The sequence below is a fragment of the Plecotus auritus genome, assembly GCF_963455305.1.
Source record: "Plecotus auritus genome assembly, chromosome: 4".
NCBI lineage: Eukaryota > Metazoa > Chordata > Mammalia > Chiroptera > Vespertilionidae > Plecotus > Plecotus auritus.
Genome location: NC_137775.1, coordinates 157,392,981 through 157,409,561, shown reverse-complemented (window position 1 = coordinate 157,409,561; position 16,581 = coordinate 157,392,981). Strand labels below are relative to the sequence as shown.

Genomic DNA, 16,581 nt, shown 5'->3' with positions numbered 1-16,581 from the left:
TGCCAGCCTGACAAACGCCTAACTGCTCCCGTGCCAGCCTGATCGACACCTAACTGCTCCCCTGCTGGCCCGATTGCCCCTAACTGCCCTCCCCTGCCAGCCTGGTCGCCCCCAACTGCCCTCCCCTGCTGGCCCAATTGCCCCTAACTGTCTTCCCCTGTAAGTCATTCCTTGAATAAAGTTTGAGTGAATAAATTTGACCAGCAATATGATTTAAAAAGCACAGGTGTTTGTATCATGTCACTCAAATTTCCTCCTTCCTCATTTTGAAATATGAGGAATTGTATTATGAATCTATCTCAAGATAAGAGAAATATTTGAGATTAGCTTTTCCATGCAAAGTTCCCCAAACCAGCGTTTTATCCTTTCAGAACGACTTCGGGGGGCACAGAAGTCTGGTGAATAAATGGACGACATTCCTCAAAGCTCGTCTGATTTGCTCAGTGCCAGGTCCAAATGGCATTGACACTCACTTTGATGAACTTCGTAAGTACAGCTGGTGATATTTTACAGAGAATGTTTGTTCAGACTTTGCCATAATAATAAAAAATGCAACTTTTCTCAATTTTGTTTTCAAACAGAGGATATATTCCTAATGAATTCTAAAGATCCTAAAAATCCAATTGTATATGGAGTGTTTACAACTTCCAGGTAAACAACTTTTTACCATCTTATCATAGAAACTTTATGTCCTTTAGGTGCTTTCTTAGCATTCATCATTTGTGAAAATATATTCATGGAAGAACAATGTTGGCTTAACCTTTGAGGTGTGCATTCTTGGATGGCTGAAATAAGTTATGACCTCAATAGTTTAAAAAAAATAAATTTTAGCAAAAAATATCACTACAAAAATAGTTCTGAAAAAATGTATGTCATGTTCTATATATAGCTTTGATTTTAAAAGTTGAGCACAATGTAGAATTTTATAAAAATGGGAATCTGCTTTATAAGTTTACAATAATATGAAGTAAGAGTGAAAAAACATTTTTCCCTCCCCTCTCCTATCTCGTCTTCCTAGCCCCTCTTCTTTCCTCACTCTTTGTCCCTTTGTCCTTCCCCCTCCTTTCTGCCTTTTCCTTCCTCCCTTTTTGCCCTTTCCCCCTTTCCCCCCCCACTTTATATCTCCCTCAAGGCTCTTGCTATAAATCAAACAGCAATTATTTTCTATTACATTCAGTATAAAGTTTACATTACCTGGAATTGTTCAAGGAAATATATAAGCACATAAATAAGGATATGTGTTCCTATATGGATAAATGTTTAAAAGAAAAGTAATTTAAAATAAAAAATCAGGTAAAATGCTGCAGGAGATTGCTATAGCATAAGAGGAAGATTAACTGCAATATCCAAAATTGATTTATTCTGTAAATATTAATGCCATTACAAATTGATTGGATATTTTCACTTAATTTTAAAAATAACAAGTACAAATTTAAAAACCCATATTGCTAAAATGATATACAAGACTAAATAGTTTCCCCCTTTGGTTTAAAAACAGAATGACAACTAAAGAATGTGAGAGGTCCAAATTAAACAAACTTTAACCCATCTCTCTGCTTCCTCAATGCCAATACAGTGGTTCTCAGACTCTAGCATTCATTGAATCACCTAGAGAGCATGTCAAAATACAGATTGCTAGGCCCTGCCCCCACAGTTCCTGATTCTGAAGGAATGGGGCAGGACCTAAGAATCTGCATTTCTAACACATTCCCAGGTGGTCCCATGCTGTTGGTCTTAGAGAACACACTTTGAAAATCACTGGCTTAATAATGAGTAAAATAATTCTGCCTCTCTGCTTCAGTGAGATGGATGTCTGCATGTGAGTTAGTCTTCACAGCTGTAAATCATAATCAAGTCTTTCAGTGTTGACTTATTTCATCAAGAGATGAAAATGGTTAAGTAAACGTTAGAATCTATGATGTATCATATGTGTATTAACGTGCTATTCTATTATGAAAATACTAGAGGCCTGGTGCACAGATTCTTGCACCAGTGGGGTCCCTCAACCTGGCGTGCGGGGATCAGGCCAAACCAGCTCTGTGACATCCATCCCCTGAGGGGTCCCGGATTGCGAGACCCCCTCCTGCAGGCCCAGCCCCCAGGGCCTGGATGCCCACAGGCTCCCTCCCTCCTCCCTCCTCTTTGGGTCCAGGATGTGGGTGAGGCAGAATTGGGGCTGACAGTGCCCCAGCAGCAACCTAACCCATGGCCGATGCCACAAGGAGTCGGGCTCTCTCCTCTCCTGGTCAGAGTGTCTGCCCCCCTGGTGGTCATTGTGTGTCATAGCTACACGGCAGATGTTCGGACAGTTGGACAGTTGCTTAGGCTTTTATATATATAGGTTGTTATTAAATTCTACAGCTATTTACTGAGATCGACTCTGTGACAGGGGTCATGCAATATGTAACTGAAGCTACAGAAAAGAACCTAGGCATGCTTTCATCCCTCATGAAGCTTACACTCCACTAGACATTATATATATATGCAGTGATTTCTGTATAATAAAATCTTATAAACACATGTTTTTCATTTGGTCTGATTTATATGTAATTTTCTCTGGGAAAGATTGGTTAAAAGATAAGCATTCCATATTTTAAATGTGCACAACTGTTTTATATCATGCTATAAATACACCCCTCAACATGTATTTATGTAAGTAAAATAAAATGGAAAATTGTGGCAACTCATGGCAAACTTCCAGTTTGCTTCAATTACCTGATTTTTGTCTAGCAAAATGATGGAGATAATTGCTATAATACTCCACCTTGACTAGGATGTGATAGCTACTGACTTAAAATGATTTTCTGTGTTGGGAAGAAGTGATTTTAAATACCGTCACAACAATTAGCTGATCTAATATTTATGGTGGTTTGGGAGTTAAAAATAATATAATGTAATACATCATATGGCCTTGACTATTCATTTTCTGCTCATTTCAGCTTTAAAATGAATTCTTAAGCCTTTTTGTTTAAAAGTTTCCTGGTTTCATTTATGACGAATGAGGCTTAACATATTATCAAAGTTTACATTTTTATTTCTAGTTGATGTAAAAATTAAACATTATTTATTAGAATACTAGTGTATGTGTTTTTCCTATAAAAGATTATGCATGATATGAGTATATATTCTACAAATAATAGAGATGGTTTCTTCCATGTTTTCTATTTTTGAGAATCATAATTTGTTTCTTATGTACTGTTTAAATATATAGATGAATTTAAATATCTCAAACACTATTTGATATTGCTAAGAATTTGTGTTCGTTTTGATCACTGATATTCAAAATTTAAGAACTCAGTATCAGCAGTACTTTGCCATTGTATAGAGATGAAAATTTGTTCTTGTCTGTCTCTCTTTTTTAGTAACATCTTCAAGGGGTCAGCTGTGTGTATGTATAGCATGAGTGATGTGAGAAGGGTGTTCCTTGGTCCATATGCTCACAGGGATGGTCCCAACTACCAGTGGGTGCCTTACCAAGGAAGAGTCCCCTACCCACGACCAGGAACTGTAAGTAGCCTAGATGCTTAAAATATAAAAAGGGTAAATGTGTGCTTAAAATTTTAAAAAAGCAGCTATACCCAGATATTAAATACAGGTTATGTAAAACCAGGATTCCCAGACTATAAATGAAAGCAAGGAAAGAGTTTCTGTGACACAATGGAACTCCATGTTTAAAACCATTTTCTTTATGAACATCAGTGCTTACATTCAGTGCTTCCCAGTTATTAATACCCATCATCTTTGAGTAATAGAAACTGAATGGACAGGCTTATTTATTTTATTTTCTAAATGGAATATAGTGAAAATGGCCTTTATGGAGAGTTGGAATAATTAGAGTATACCTGGACTTATTCTCTCTGATCATAGCAGAGGCTTAAATGGAGAAAAACAGTTTTTTAACTAATATTGTAGGTAAAGAAAATATGTGAAAAAAAATCTCCTAGAATGAGCAGGACCTATTACTTTATGAGATTCTGTCTGCCATCGCCAAACTCTCCTTTACCATCCAGCAGCCCTGGACACATGCAGGCTTTGAAAAAAAAAATTGGACAGAACTCAAAATATAAATAGCTTTGAATCTTATTTAAAGTAGGGATAAAAAAATAAAAGACTTCAGTATGGTAGAAAATGAGTGAAGTCATCCTCAATATGATAGCAGAAGTAATAGAATATTTTGATAGAATTATTCACTTAAATGTGACTTTTTAATCCTAAGAACCATTAAGGAAGTAATTTTATGTGATGAAAAAACTTGTATTTGAAGTCTAACCATTACTTTCATTTCACTTCAGTTTTTTAATTCTGTTAAATTTAAGTAAGTTATGTTTTCTATGATTTTATTAGGCATAAATTCTTTTAATAGTCTTGTATTTCTGTATTGCTAAAGTTATTTATGAGCAAATTATAAATTTCCCATTTTACAAATATTACTTCTGGCTGATGGAGCTTGTAGATAAAAATAAATAAATAAATAAATAAACTTTCAGAAGAATAAATGAACAAGATAGAATATCTATTGATTATGTGAAGCCCAATGGGTTTTATAAAAAGCACAAGATATTTACTCTGTTTCTTAATGGTAAACTTTTTTTACTTTGTTGGTGGACATTTTTTTTAATATATTTATTGATTTTTTACAGAGCGGAAGGGAGAGGGATAGAGAGAAACATCAATCAGCTGCCTCCTGCACACCCCCTACTGGGGATGTACCCACAACCAAGGTACATGCCCTTGACTGGAATCGAACCTGGGACCCTTGAGTCCGCAGGCCGATGCTCTATCCACTGAGCCAAACCAGTTAGGGCATGTTGGTGGACATTTTTATATCCCTATGGCTATTTATATTTCTATGGCTAATGAATGCCACTGTATTCTAAATACAAACTCTTGTGAGGTTCACTTCAACAAACTTGGAATTACTTCAGTGTGCTGGATATTATGCTACTATTTGGAGTTACAAAGTATTTGATCTGAAGATGTGTAAAATATATATGGAATTAATAACAGTTATTAGAAATTATTGTATGCCAGATCCTGTTTTAAGAGATTTATACCTATTAATATACTAGAGAACCCAGTGCACGAGATTCATGCACGGGGTCGGGGGGGAGGGAGGGGGTCGGAGGGAGGGAGGCCTCAGCCCTGCCTGCACCCTCTCACAGTCTGGGACCCCTCAGGCAATGTCTGCTGCTGGCTTAGGCCCAATCCCCTTGGGCAGTCAGACATCCCTCTCACAGTCTGGGGCTCTCGCAGTTGGGACCCCTCACTCCTTACCGCCTGCCACCGCTGCTGCGCTCGCCAGCCATGAGCCTAGCTTGCTGCTCCTTAATGCTGACTCTGAGGTGAGAGAGGCCACTGCCGCTGGGTTTGCCAGCGGTGAGCCCGGCTTCTGGCTGAGCAGCACTCTCCCTGTGGGAGTGCACTGACCACCAGGGGGCAGCTCCTGAGTTGAGCGTCTGCCCCCTGGTGGTCAATGCGTGTCAGAGTGACTGGTCGTCCCACCGTTTGGTCAATTTGCATATTACGCTTTTATTATGTAGGACAGTGGTCGGCAAACCATGGCTCATGAGCCACATGCGGCTCGCGAGTTGCGGTTTGCCGCTCTGTTGACTAATGAGTTTGCCGACCACTGGACTAGACTAAATGTTACCATGTAGTTGGAAGCTGTGAGGATTAGGCAATTGTGGCATATTGTGTGCAAAGAGGTAAAGGGTAGTATATGACAGTGGTCAGCAAACTCATTAGTCAACAAAGCGGCAAACCGCGGCTCACGAGCTGCATGTGGCTCTCGAGCCGCAGTTTGCGGACCACTGATATAGGATATTGTACTCAGTTATTGTTCCCATTTCACAGATGAGGACTCTGAGGCAAGGATAGGATCTAGGATGCAGTCCAGGCAGTTTGGTTCCAGAGCTGTGCTCTCACCCAGTATTCATGGAGAGTTGTTATAACATGGGAAATTAAGTCAGCAATATGCACCAAGTGCTAAGGGCAGAAGGCAGAAAGTATTGCCTGACATAGGAATTAGGAGATGGATACCTGGAGGAGATAACACCTAACTCCATGAATAAAATTTACTTGGATGAGTTCATTAGTCCCAAAAGGTGGCAGCTGAGAATTTGTCATTTCATCACATTACTGGTGAAAATATTCTGTGACATTTAAATAATGTGTCAGTAGATAATATTTATTCTTATTTATCTTTTTTTAATTCTTACCCAAGGATATGTTTTTCAGTGATGAGAGAGAGAAAGAGAGAGGAGGGGGGTGCCTTTTCTATGCACCCTGAACAGGGATAAAACCCAGAACCTGGGTATGTGTCTTGACCTGGATTTGCAGCAACCCTTCAGTTCTCCAGACGATGCTCTAACCAACTGAGTCTCAACAGCCATGTTAGATGGCATTTACTTTTAAAGGAAAACCTGTAACTAAGTAATGCTAGATACAAAAATAAAAGTCCAGAAAGGCAAAAGAATAACACAGATATCGGATAAAATAAAAATAAATTCCTTCCTGTAACTTTAAATCACACATTTCTAAATTTTTGCAAGCTATATTTAAATGGTAGTAGAAAAGCAAAAAATAGTGAGAAATGTCATAAAAATGTTTTATCATTTCTTCTAAGAATTTATACAGCTTTTTTATATTTCTATAATATAAAATAAGTAATTTTATAATTTACTTAAAGAAAAATAATTTCTTAAATCCTTTAACTGTTACACTGGTGTGAATGTATATATATATATATATATATATATATATATATATATATATATATATACACACACACAACAAATGTATACATACATATACGTGCATAAATACATACTCTTTTTTCAAAACAGGTTTATTTATTTTATCTCTCATGAATTATTAATGATAGATATCAAGGTAATTACAGAAACTTGATTTCTCCTTTTAAGGCTCTTGTTAGAACTTCTCTATATTCCTTTTCGCTCCAAAGCTATTACATTAAGTGGCATAAATTACCTAAGTGGAAGACAAAAAGCATGAGACTGGAGATATTGTACTCTGAGTGCTTGTACCACATAATGAAATAAAAGAGACTGTGAAATCTGAATTTTCTCATTTTTGATTTGTTGCTTTATATGGAGCATTTATATCCAGCGATGGTATTTTGCCAGTGTACTACAATGCATCCTTTCTGACTCCTATTGCCCTCATACTCTACTTGGTCCATTCTAATTGGTCAGTTTCAGTCCCTGCAATTTAAACAGTTAATAACACCTGTTCTTATCCCTAAACTAACTTTTTAGAGATAGTACTTTTGATATATTTTGTGGTACCTTTTCAGAGTTATACCAGAAACAAAGCAATAAATAATAGTTTATATTGGCTTTTAGTTTGAAAAAAGCATTTGTATTTTGGCATATACATACAATAAAAATCAAATATATCTAAAAACATTATTCTGAACCAAATATATCTAAAAAAGTTATTCTGCATGTCTCTAACATGTAATTTTAATATATTCCATTCACTATTCCAAACACTTTATATATCACATAAATAAAATGTATGGTGTCGCTACTAATAGAGGCATCAGATCCTTCCATGCATTGATTTTATTAGATGCATTTGCAATTTTTGGTAAGAAATGGTGACATAACTAAATCCCATTGAAACTTAAGATATGTTTAGGAAATACATAGTATTTATTACATCCACTAATCTAATATTTCTTTTACTTAAAAAATGATCAGAGGTTTAGATTCCCAGGCCATTTATGTCATATACTAGAGGCCCGGCACACGAAATTCATGCATGGGTACAGTCCCTAGGCCTGGCCTGGGATCAGGGCCATCTTCCTCGGCTGCCAGCAGCCAGCCCCACCCAACGCTGCCATCCAACCCCCGGTTTCCCCATTCACCATCGGGTGATCAGAGCCTGCTGGCCAGGGAGAGGGACCGAGAGGTTGGCTGTTCCCACCCGTTCGCCAGCCCCGCTCCCTGCCGCTGGTCTCCCTCTGTGTGTGGGGTGGCTGGTGGGGCAGAGGCCTTGGTATGGTGCCACCCACACCTGCTGCCAACCACCCCCAGTTCCCCATTTCCCATTGGGTGATTGGAGCCTGTCTGCTGGGGGAAGGGACCGAGAGGTTGGCTTGCCGGCCTTGATCAGCCAATCAGGGCCTGCAGGCTGGGGACAGCTCCTGCACTGAGCATCTGCCCCCTGGTGGTCAGTGCGCATCATAGCGACCGGTGGTTCTGCCATTTGGTAGATTTGCATATTAGCCTTTTATTATATAGGATTATTATACTAGTGCCCCGGTGCACAGATTCATGCACATTGAAAAAATATTAGTAGGTGGCTGGTGGGGCGGGACTGAGCGAGAAGAGCCAGACACTCCCTGGAGCCAACCTCCTGTGGTCCCTCCTTGGCTGGCTATACCTGGGGCAGTGCCGCGACTCTAAGGGTATCTGCAGAGTGAGCGGGGTCCCTCCAGCAGGTGGGGTCCCTCAGCCTGGCCTGCAGGGATCGGGCCGAAACTGGCTTTCTGACATCCCCCTGCATTGAGCATCTGCCCCCTGATGGTCATCACACATCATAGCTACCAGTTGGATGGTCGCTTAGCCTTTTATATATATATACTAGTGGCCCAGTGCACAAAATTCGTGCATGGAGGGGGGTTCCCTCAGCCCAGCCTACACCCTCTCCAATTGGGGACCCCTTGGGGAATGTCCAACTGCCAGAAGTTGGACATCCCTCTCACAGTCTGGGACTGCTGGCTCCTAACCGCTCACCTGCCTGCCTTCCTGATCACCCCTAACCTCTCTGCCTGCCTGTCTCATCACTCCTAATTGCCTCTGCCTGCCTGCCTGATCGCCCCTAACTGCCCTCCCCTGCTGGCCTGATCTTGCCCCCAACTGCCCTCCCTTGCTGGCCAATTTGTTTCTGATTGGTCGGTTTCTATGCCAGTCAGCATCAAAAGCTCTGCCTCCTAGGCAGCCATTGGCTCCTCACAGTACACTCAGATTTGGTTCTGATTGGTCGGTTTCTATGCCAGTCAGCTTCTCCAGGCCTATCTCTGGGCCTGATCAGAGAGGCAGGGCTGATCAGCAGCCCCTGTGGAGGCCCAGAGAGAAACAGAGGTGTGGCTGCTGGCGAAGCCCAGAGAGTAAGAGAGAGGCAATGGCTGATCAACAGCTGCCACGGAGGCTGCGGATCAGACCCTGCCTCTCTCTTCAGGCCTCTCTCTGGGCCTGATCCACCATCCCCTCAGCAGTCAGTGCTGGATTGCTGCACCCATACTGGAGGTAGTCAGTGCTGGGTCGCCCCGGCAACCCAGCACTGACTGCAGGACTGACTTCCAGTTGGTCGAGCCTTCAGTCATTTTGGACGTTACGGACCCTGGGTTTTTATATATTAGGACTAGAGGTCCGATGCATGAATATTGTACAAGAGGCTTGGCCCTCGCAGTCGCAGCCATGGCTTTATCTGGAAGGTCATCCGGAAAGTCGTCTGGAAGGTTGTCTGGCTGTCTGGTCTAATTAGCATATTATGCTTTTATTATTATAGATAGATAATTTATAATCATGTTAACTATATTTTAATCAAAATGTATCCTTCTCTTTATCTTATCAGTGTCCCAGCAAAACATTTGGTGGATTTGACTCTACCAAAGACCTTCCTGATGATGTTATAACATTTGCAAGAAGTCATCCAGCCATGTACAATCCAGTGTTTCCTATTAATAACCACCCAATAATGGTCAAAACAGATGTAAATTATCAGTTTACACAAATTGTAGTGGATCGAGTGGATGCAGAAGATGGCCAGTATGATGTCATGTTTATTGGAACAGGTAAATATTTGACTGCAGCTCTAAATTCCCTTCAAGACCATTGAATTCAACTGATTAAGTCTACTGAGAATCAAAGGAAGTTTTTATAGTCATTTTCAAGGTATAGTTAAATGTTAATAAATGACTAAAAAAACTGAACATTCTATTGTTATAATGTGTTATCTTTATAAGCCATTTGACATATATTAAATTCAATTTTTTTCAATCAAAAGTTGATAAGTATAATCAGGTAAAGCTAATGATTATGTAAATAATCAATATCCATAACTGAGTCATAACTCTTTCTGGACAGTGGCTTTTTAGAACAAAGATGTATTGCTCAAACCATATTATTAATTGCCAAGACATTCAGTAACGGTTTCTGAATTAACTGATGCAAAATTATCCAAACTTTAAAAATACCATAGAGTGCAAATCTCCCAGCAAATAAATTTGGGTAACAAAATTTGTTCAGTGTTTTTGCCATTCAATTGGGGTAAAAACACTTTATCAGAAAAACAACAAAATGGAGTATAGGATCATCACATAAATTTTTAGATACATTTCTATAGAAATTCAACAACGTAATTTTAATACTTCTATGATTAGAAAACAAATTTTCACAGGTATATTTTCAGAAAGAATTCCATTGCTAGTATGATATATTATTTTATTTTTCCCCTGCTCTCTTTAATAATACTTTTTTCAAAGTGCCAGTTACAAATTTGAAACTATCTACTTAGGGTCAAGTTCCAAGGTAATAAATTCCTAGTCTCCATTAGCATTGTTAACTGACATAAATCAATGGGAAACTGGGTGAGTGCTCCACTGAAACCTTGTATAATAACATTTATTTTCCCTTGGTGAGAAACAGGTTAGAAATTGCATTAACTACATGGGAATGACAACCTGGAGTAAGTGCTTTAATGACTTAAAGTTTTATAACAAAATTGTGAAATACCTATGTTATCAGGTGAAACAGTGTCAGGTTCTGAGCAATACATTACAGTCTACTATTACGAGTGAAAAAGTTTCTATATTAAATGACAGAATCCCAATGACACTCAATGTTCAATATAAGTCAATGAATTGCAAATATCAACTTCTGATAATAAATATGTTTAGAAATTATAAGATGATATTATTTCTTTTTTATAAATTTTAGTTTATTATTTAATGTCAAATTATAATTAGATCTCTCTACAGAGTAATTCATTTTTGTTCACTAATGTCACACTTGCCTTTTTCTTCACCTCTGGCCTAAGCATGTTGAGAAGTCCCTCACTCATTGTCAGTGCAACAAAAGCTTGCTTTAGGCTATTTGACCAAAGAAACCCAATCATGAGTTTTTAATTCTACTTGGACACATGCTGTCCTTAACAGAACCAGTTTCATGAGCATGTTGAATGTCTGATGATGTGGATGGCTATTGGTCAGCACAGACCTGGGTCATCTGTCAGCAAAGTAAATTGATTACAGTAATTTTATCTTTTAACTAAGTAGCACATCATAATGTATTGATCCTAGTTGAGTAATCTGATTCAGTTTGTGTGAAATTGTTTGAAATACTACTCGGTAAAACTAGATCTGGAACACAGATAAAGTGATGTTTGGATACTGGAGACCCATCAGCGGCACTAAGTAGTTTAACCTAACTTACCTTTAATCTTTGGTATTATGAGGAGTCTAAGGTCCTGTAAACATAGAAGGATCTTCTTAAAAGAGGATTTTTTTTTTTTAACTTTACAAGGGATACACTAGCAACCTTTTTTGATCTCATATATCACATCATTTTGATCCCCTGAAAATGGTTATCAGTGATATGAATACATTGAATTTTTTTTCTACCATAACTTATTTTTTACTGGCAAGATTTTCTTCTCAAATAATGAGTCTTTAAACTTGATTAAAATGAGCCAGTTTAAACTAAGTATACTTGATCAGCTGATTAGAATTGAAATATTGAAGAGTCAAATTTTTTAATTTAATAAGGCCCTGTTCATTTTATCAAAAAATAGGAATGTGCCTGTAAATACTGAAAAATTAATATCTGCTTAACCCAACTTAGAATAAAAGTGACAGCTCTTGTCATTAGAACAATTTTAAAATTAGAATAAACAATACTTGAAATATATCTAAAATGTATTCAGCTTAATAGTTTTTATGATTTATGCTTCTGAATTTTAAATTCTTTAGTACTGTAAAATTTATTCACAAAATTGATCAACCAATTATTGAAAAAAACACACACTGCAATAAGTAATCCAAGGTGTTTATTTGGAGAAATAAAGTTGTTGTCATTCATCACTTAATGGTCACTGAGTTGGCCTTAGGGGCCTCTAAGTACTAAAGGCTTTCAGGTGACAAGAGCATGAGCAGCCAGGCTCTGAAGCTCTAACCACTCACCAATTATCTGTTGCTTGACAACATTCCTGGCTTTTTGCAGCTCCATTAAGTCTTCATAGTTGTCCCTGATTTCATAACAAAAGTGGAAAAACCTGTCATTTCAAAGCTGGTATTATTTTTGTTGTATTTTTTTTCTGAGACACCTGACAATTGAGATTTAAAATAATAATAATCCAACCTAGTAATTATTATAGGTACTTTTAATTACGCAAGTTCAGGGGATATCATCTTCAAAGCTTCATTTATTTCTAAAAAGTTGATTCTTTTGGTTTCATGCTATGTTTGTAGTTTATCTAATTGCATGAAATGCATATGACTATTTTAATAATCCTGTAACAAAAAAATAAAAGGAAGACTGAGGTCAAAATGTTCTTTCTGGTCAAATACTGAATCCATTCGTTAACACTGAACTCTGTTGAGGTCTATTTAAATTGTGCTCTTCTCCATTTTCTCTCAAAGATGTCGGAACCGTTCTTAAAGTGGTTTCAATTCCTAAAGAGACTTGGCATGATTTAGAAGAAGTTCTGCTGGAAGAAATGGCAGTTTTTCGGGTGAGTGCTGCTTAATTTCACGTGTTAACAAGTTCACTCGTATGTCTTTCCCTCAGGACAGCTGCACACTGAACTCGGTATGGACAAGAAGTCTAGCACACCCTTCTAATTAGCTTGTCATTTGGAAAGCCAGACACTAGACAAAATAAACCTTGAAATTTTCAATGCTAGTAAAATCTAAAAAGGTAGAGAAATGCATTCTTGGCTCATATTTTATTTTCTCAATGATAATACATATGATTTACATTGTATATTATTTATGTAAGTTACCTCAGTGAACAAACTTCATGAGTCCCCACCTCCAAAATCTTTTCTTTCACACTTTACAGTGTAACTGGGATGATAGGTAACTTCCATGAATCTATTAAGGGAAATGCTTTCAGAATGATAGAGGAATGAACACGTTCAACCATTCTGCAACTTTTCAATGAATTGTTTTATCATCATATTTTCTTTATAAAATTATTTCTTAGAAGAAAAGTTTTAATACTTTTATATCACTAGTGGTAAATTTGTCGTGGATTCCTACCCTATACTTTTAAGAAATGTACAGATATTTGTCCCTCTGTCTTGAATCACAGAAGGTCAAGGCAAGTTTACATAAGATTGGGGTAGAGACTGGAGGATATGGGTTGACGTGAGAGAGGCCAACTTAAGTAATATAACTTAACACAGTGTCTGTTCCTTCTGGAATGCTAGCTAATAAGAAGAGTTTGGGTTGAAGCACAACTTGATAGACATTATTTATTGTGGATGAGAAAACTTTAGCTCTAGTCTTACAACTCAAAATTATCCCACTTAGTCTCCAGGTGTCTCAGATCCTTACCTGTAAAATGAAGCATCTGGATCAAATTTTTCAGTTGATTATTTTAATTGTAAGCAAAGTCTTCCTAAGACATTTCTTAGTCTCATATTTCTAAATCAATTTATTAAACTAAATAGTACTCAGTACTATTTTGAAGAGGAAATGAAGTACATTATGGCAAGCTCCTGATATACACTCATTCAATTAAAATTATGATTACCATTGGAACAATAACTAGTAAATCATGACATAGACATCTATAATAATAAAAGCATAATATGCTAATTAGACCGGATGTCCTTCCAGACGTCCTTTTGGACAATGCCAGTGTTGAGGGTAGCCTGGGTCTCAGGTGCCAGAGGTAAGCCAGTGCCAACAGCTGGGGGAAGGAAGGCCTACTCTTGCACAAATTTCATGCAATGGGCCTCTAGTCTTATAATAATAACTAAACAGTGTTCCAGTAGAAAGATTTAGGTTCTTCAGTCACAGATACATGGCACTTCTGTTAGGAACACTTAACAATATCTTTGAAATTTCCCATCAGTAAAACAGCAAGAATAATGCCTACTTCACAAGGAGGCTAAAATAATTAAAGATAGTATATGTAAAGCATTTAGGACAGTGCTAAATACTATACTCATAATTTATTGTTAACATAATGTTATTGTTTTGTTTTAGCTACACTGAAAATGAGCCACATTTCCAGTAGCACTTTCTACTAATTCTTGATCTTCAAAATAATAAAATTATCACAGTTATATTATGAATAGAGGCCCAGTGGACAAAATTCATGCATGGGTAGGGTCCCTAGCAGCTGCTGGCTGCCAGCTGGGGCCTTCCTTCATTCCATGCCACCCCCTGGTGGTCAGTGCACGTCATAGCAAGCAATCAAACTCCTGGTCAGTTGAACTCCAGAGGGGACACTTTGCATATTAGGCTTTTATATATATAATTTTTAAAATCAGATCCTTAGACCTTATTTTATTTATGCCTGACATAGAGTGATGACTAATTCCTAGTTCACTAAGTCCCACTTCAGTATTTACACATTGATACTTTAATCTACATATTCAAAAATATAATTATTCTAATGGACTGTGTTAGCAATATAGAGTCCATCTAGATTCATCAAACCAATTATGGGCACTGAAGGGTGGGATATAAATTGCTATTTTGTGTCCTTTGTTGTATCTTCCAGAGCCTAAAATATGTTTTCAACCAACATCTATTAAATAAATGAAGGAATTGGTATTCATAAAAAAAATAAAATATGAGAAAGTAAAGAGTTTAAGGTCTTTCTCAGAAAGACCATGTTAAAGGAGGTGCCAAAGTACGAGGAAGATAAAAAACCAGGAACAGCAACAAGTTATACTGCTGATTATATCCCATATTACTCTCTAGTAGAAAAAAATAGCAATTCTACATATTGAAAATTAATATTGCCACCAATGTCATAAATGAAGTTACAGGACACACTAAAATATTATGTTAACTTAAGCATTTCTTAATCATTTTCTAGAATGTCTTACTTATGGATTTGTCATGGTTGGTTCATTTGCATAATACTATATAAAATAATTATTACATCACATTTTTAAACTTCTCTTTATTAACTAGAGGCCTGGTGCATGAATTCATGCATGGGTGGGGTCCTTTGGCCTGGCCGGCGATCAGGGCAGTGGTGGGGGGGGCCGGACTGCTGGCGGGAGGATTGCAGGAGGTTGGCCCCAGTAGCCAGCTAACCAACAGCTGATTCTGCAAGGAATCGGGCTCCCTCCTCCCTCCTGTCTGGGTCTGGAGTGCGGGTGAACCAGATTTGGGGCTGTCAAGGCCCCAGCAGCAAGCTAATGATCAGACAATTCCATGAGGAATAGGCTCCCTCCTCCCTCCTGTCTGGGTCCAGGGTGTGAGTGAACCAGATTCGGGGCTGACAGGGCCCCAGCAGCAATGTCTGGGTCAGTGCACATCATAGCTACTGGCCAGTCATCTGGTCATCCCGGCCGTTCAGTTGTAACGGTCACTTAGGCTTTTATATATATAGATTCACTATACACAGATATATTCTACTTACCATGATTCTGGCACAAATTTAAACTCTTATGGTTCAGAGTTGAATGCAAAAAACATGGTCCTGTGTTTTTTTTTTGGTTTTGGGTTTGTTTTTTTTTAAGTATATTTTATTGATTTTTTACAGAGAGGAAAGGAGAGGGATAGAGAGTTAGAAACATCAAGAAACATCAATCAGCTGCCTCCTGCACACACCCTACTGGGTATGTGCCCGCAACCAAGGTACATGCCCTTGACCGGAATCGAACCTGGGACCCTTCAGTCTGTAGGCCGAAGCTCTATCCACTGAGCCAAACCGGTTAGGGCAGTGATCGACAAACCGTGGCTCGCGAGCCACATGCGGCTCTTTGGCTCCTTGAGTGTGGCTCTTCCACAAAATACCACGGCCTGGGCGAGTCTATTTTGAATAAGTGGCGTTAGAAGAAGTTTAAGTTTAAAAAATTTGGCTCTCAAAAGAAATTTCAGTCGTTGTACTGTTGATATTTGGCTCTGTTGACTAATGAGTTTGCCGACCACTGGGTTAGGGCATGGTCCCTGATCTTATGCAGCTTACAGACTCTTACATGTTCTCCACCATAGTTTTAAGGACTTAATTTATTATCTATTATTACAGTTAAGTTTTATCTCATATAATTGTATCAATTCATGTCATGCCATTTTAAAATTAATATTTATCTTATTAATTAATTATATTATGGGATTTTATGAATCAGAACATGTATAATTTTACAATAATACTATATTCTAGCTAATTTATATTCCCCATATCTCTGGAATTTTAAGTTTACACTTTTCTTCTTAGGTACATTTTTTAGTAAATTAATAAAAATTCAGTTTATTAAAGATTAATTTATTCTAATCTTAAATGACTGCTAACAAAATCTTGAGTGGTTGCAAACACATATGTTTAATATCTACTAGATTTGTTAGCATGTTGCAATTTCCAGAGA

General features: G+C 37.9%; 1 protein-coding gene across 2 annotated transcripts in view; it reads left to right on the top strand.

Annotated features, from left to right (window-relative positions):
• SEMA3A (semaphorin 3A) overlaps positions 1 to 16,581 on the top strand; it is a 202,666-nt gene that overhangs the window by 154,455 nt on the left and 31,630 nt on the right. For both annotated transcript variants that reach the window (XM_080664128.1, XM_080664129.1), the window contains 5 exons: positions 372 to 486; positions 582 to 651; positions 3,363 to 3,507; positions 9,604 to 9,823; positions 12,668 to 12,759. In XM_080664128.1, the coding sequence (XP_080520254.1) occupies positions 372 to 486; positions 582 to 651; positions 3,363 to 3,507; positions 9,604 to 9,823; positions 12,668 to 12,759 (642 nt within the window). The remainder of the gene's footprint in view (positions 1 to 371; positions 487 to 581; positions 652 to 3,362; positions 3,508 to 9,603; positions 9,824 to 12,667; positions 12,760 to 16,581) is intronic.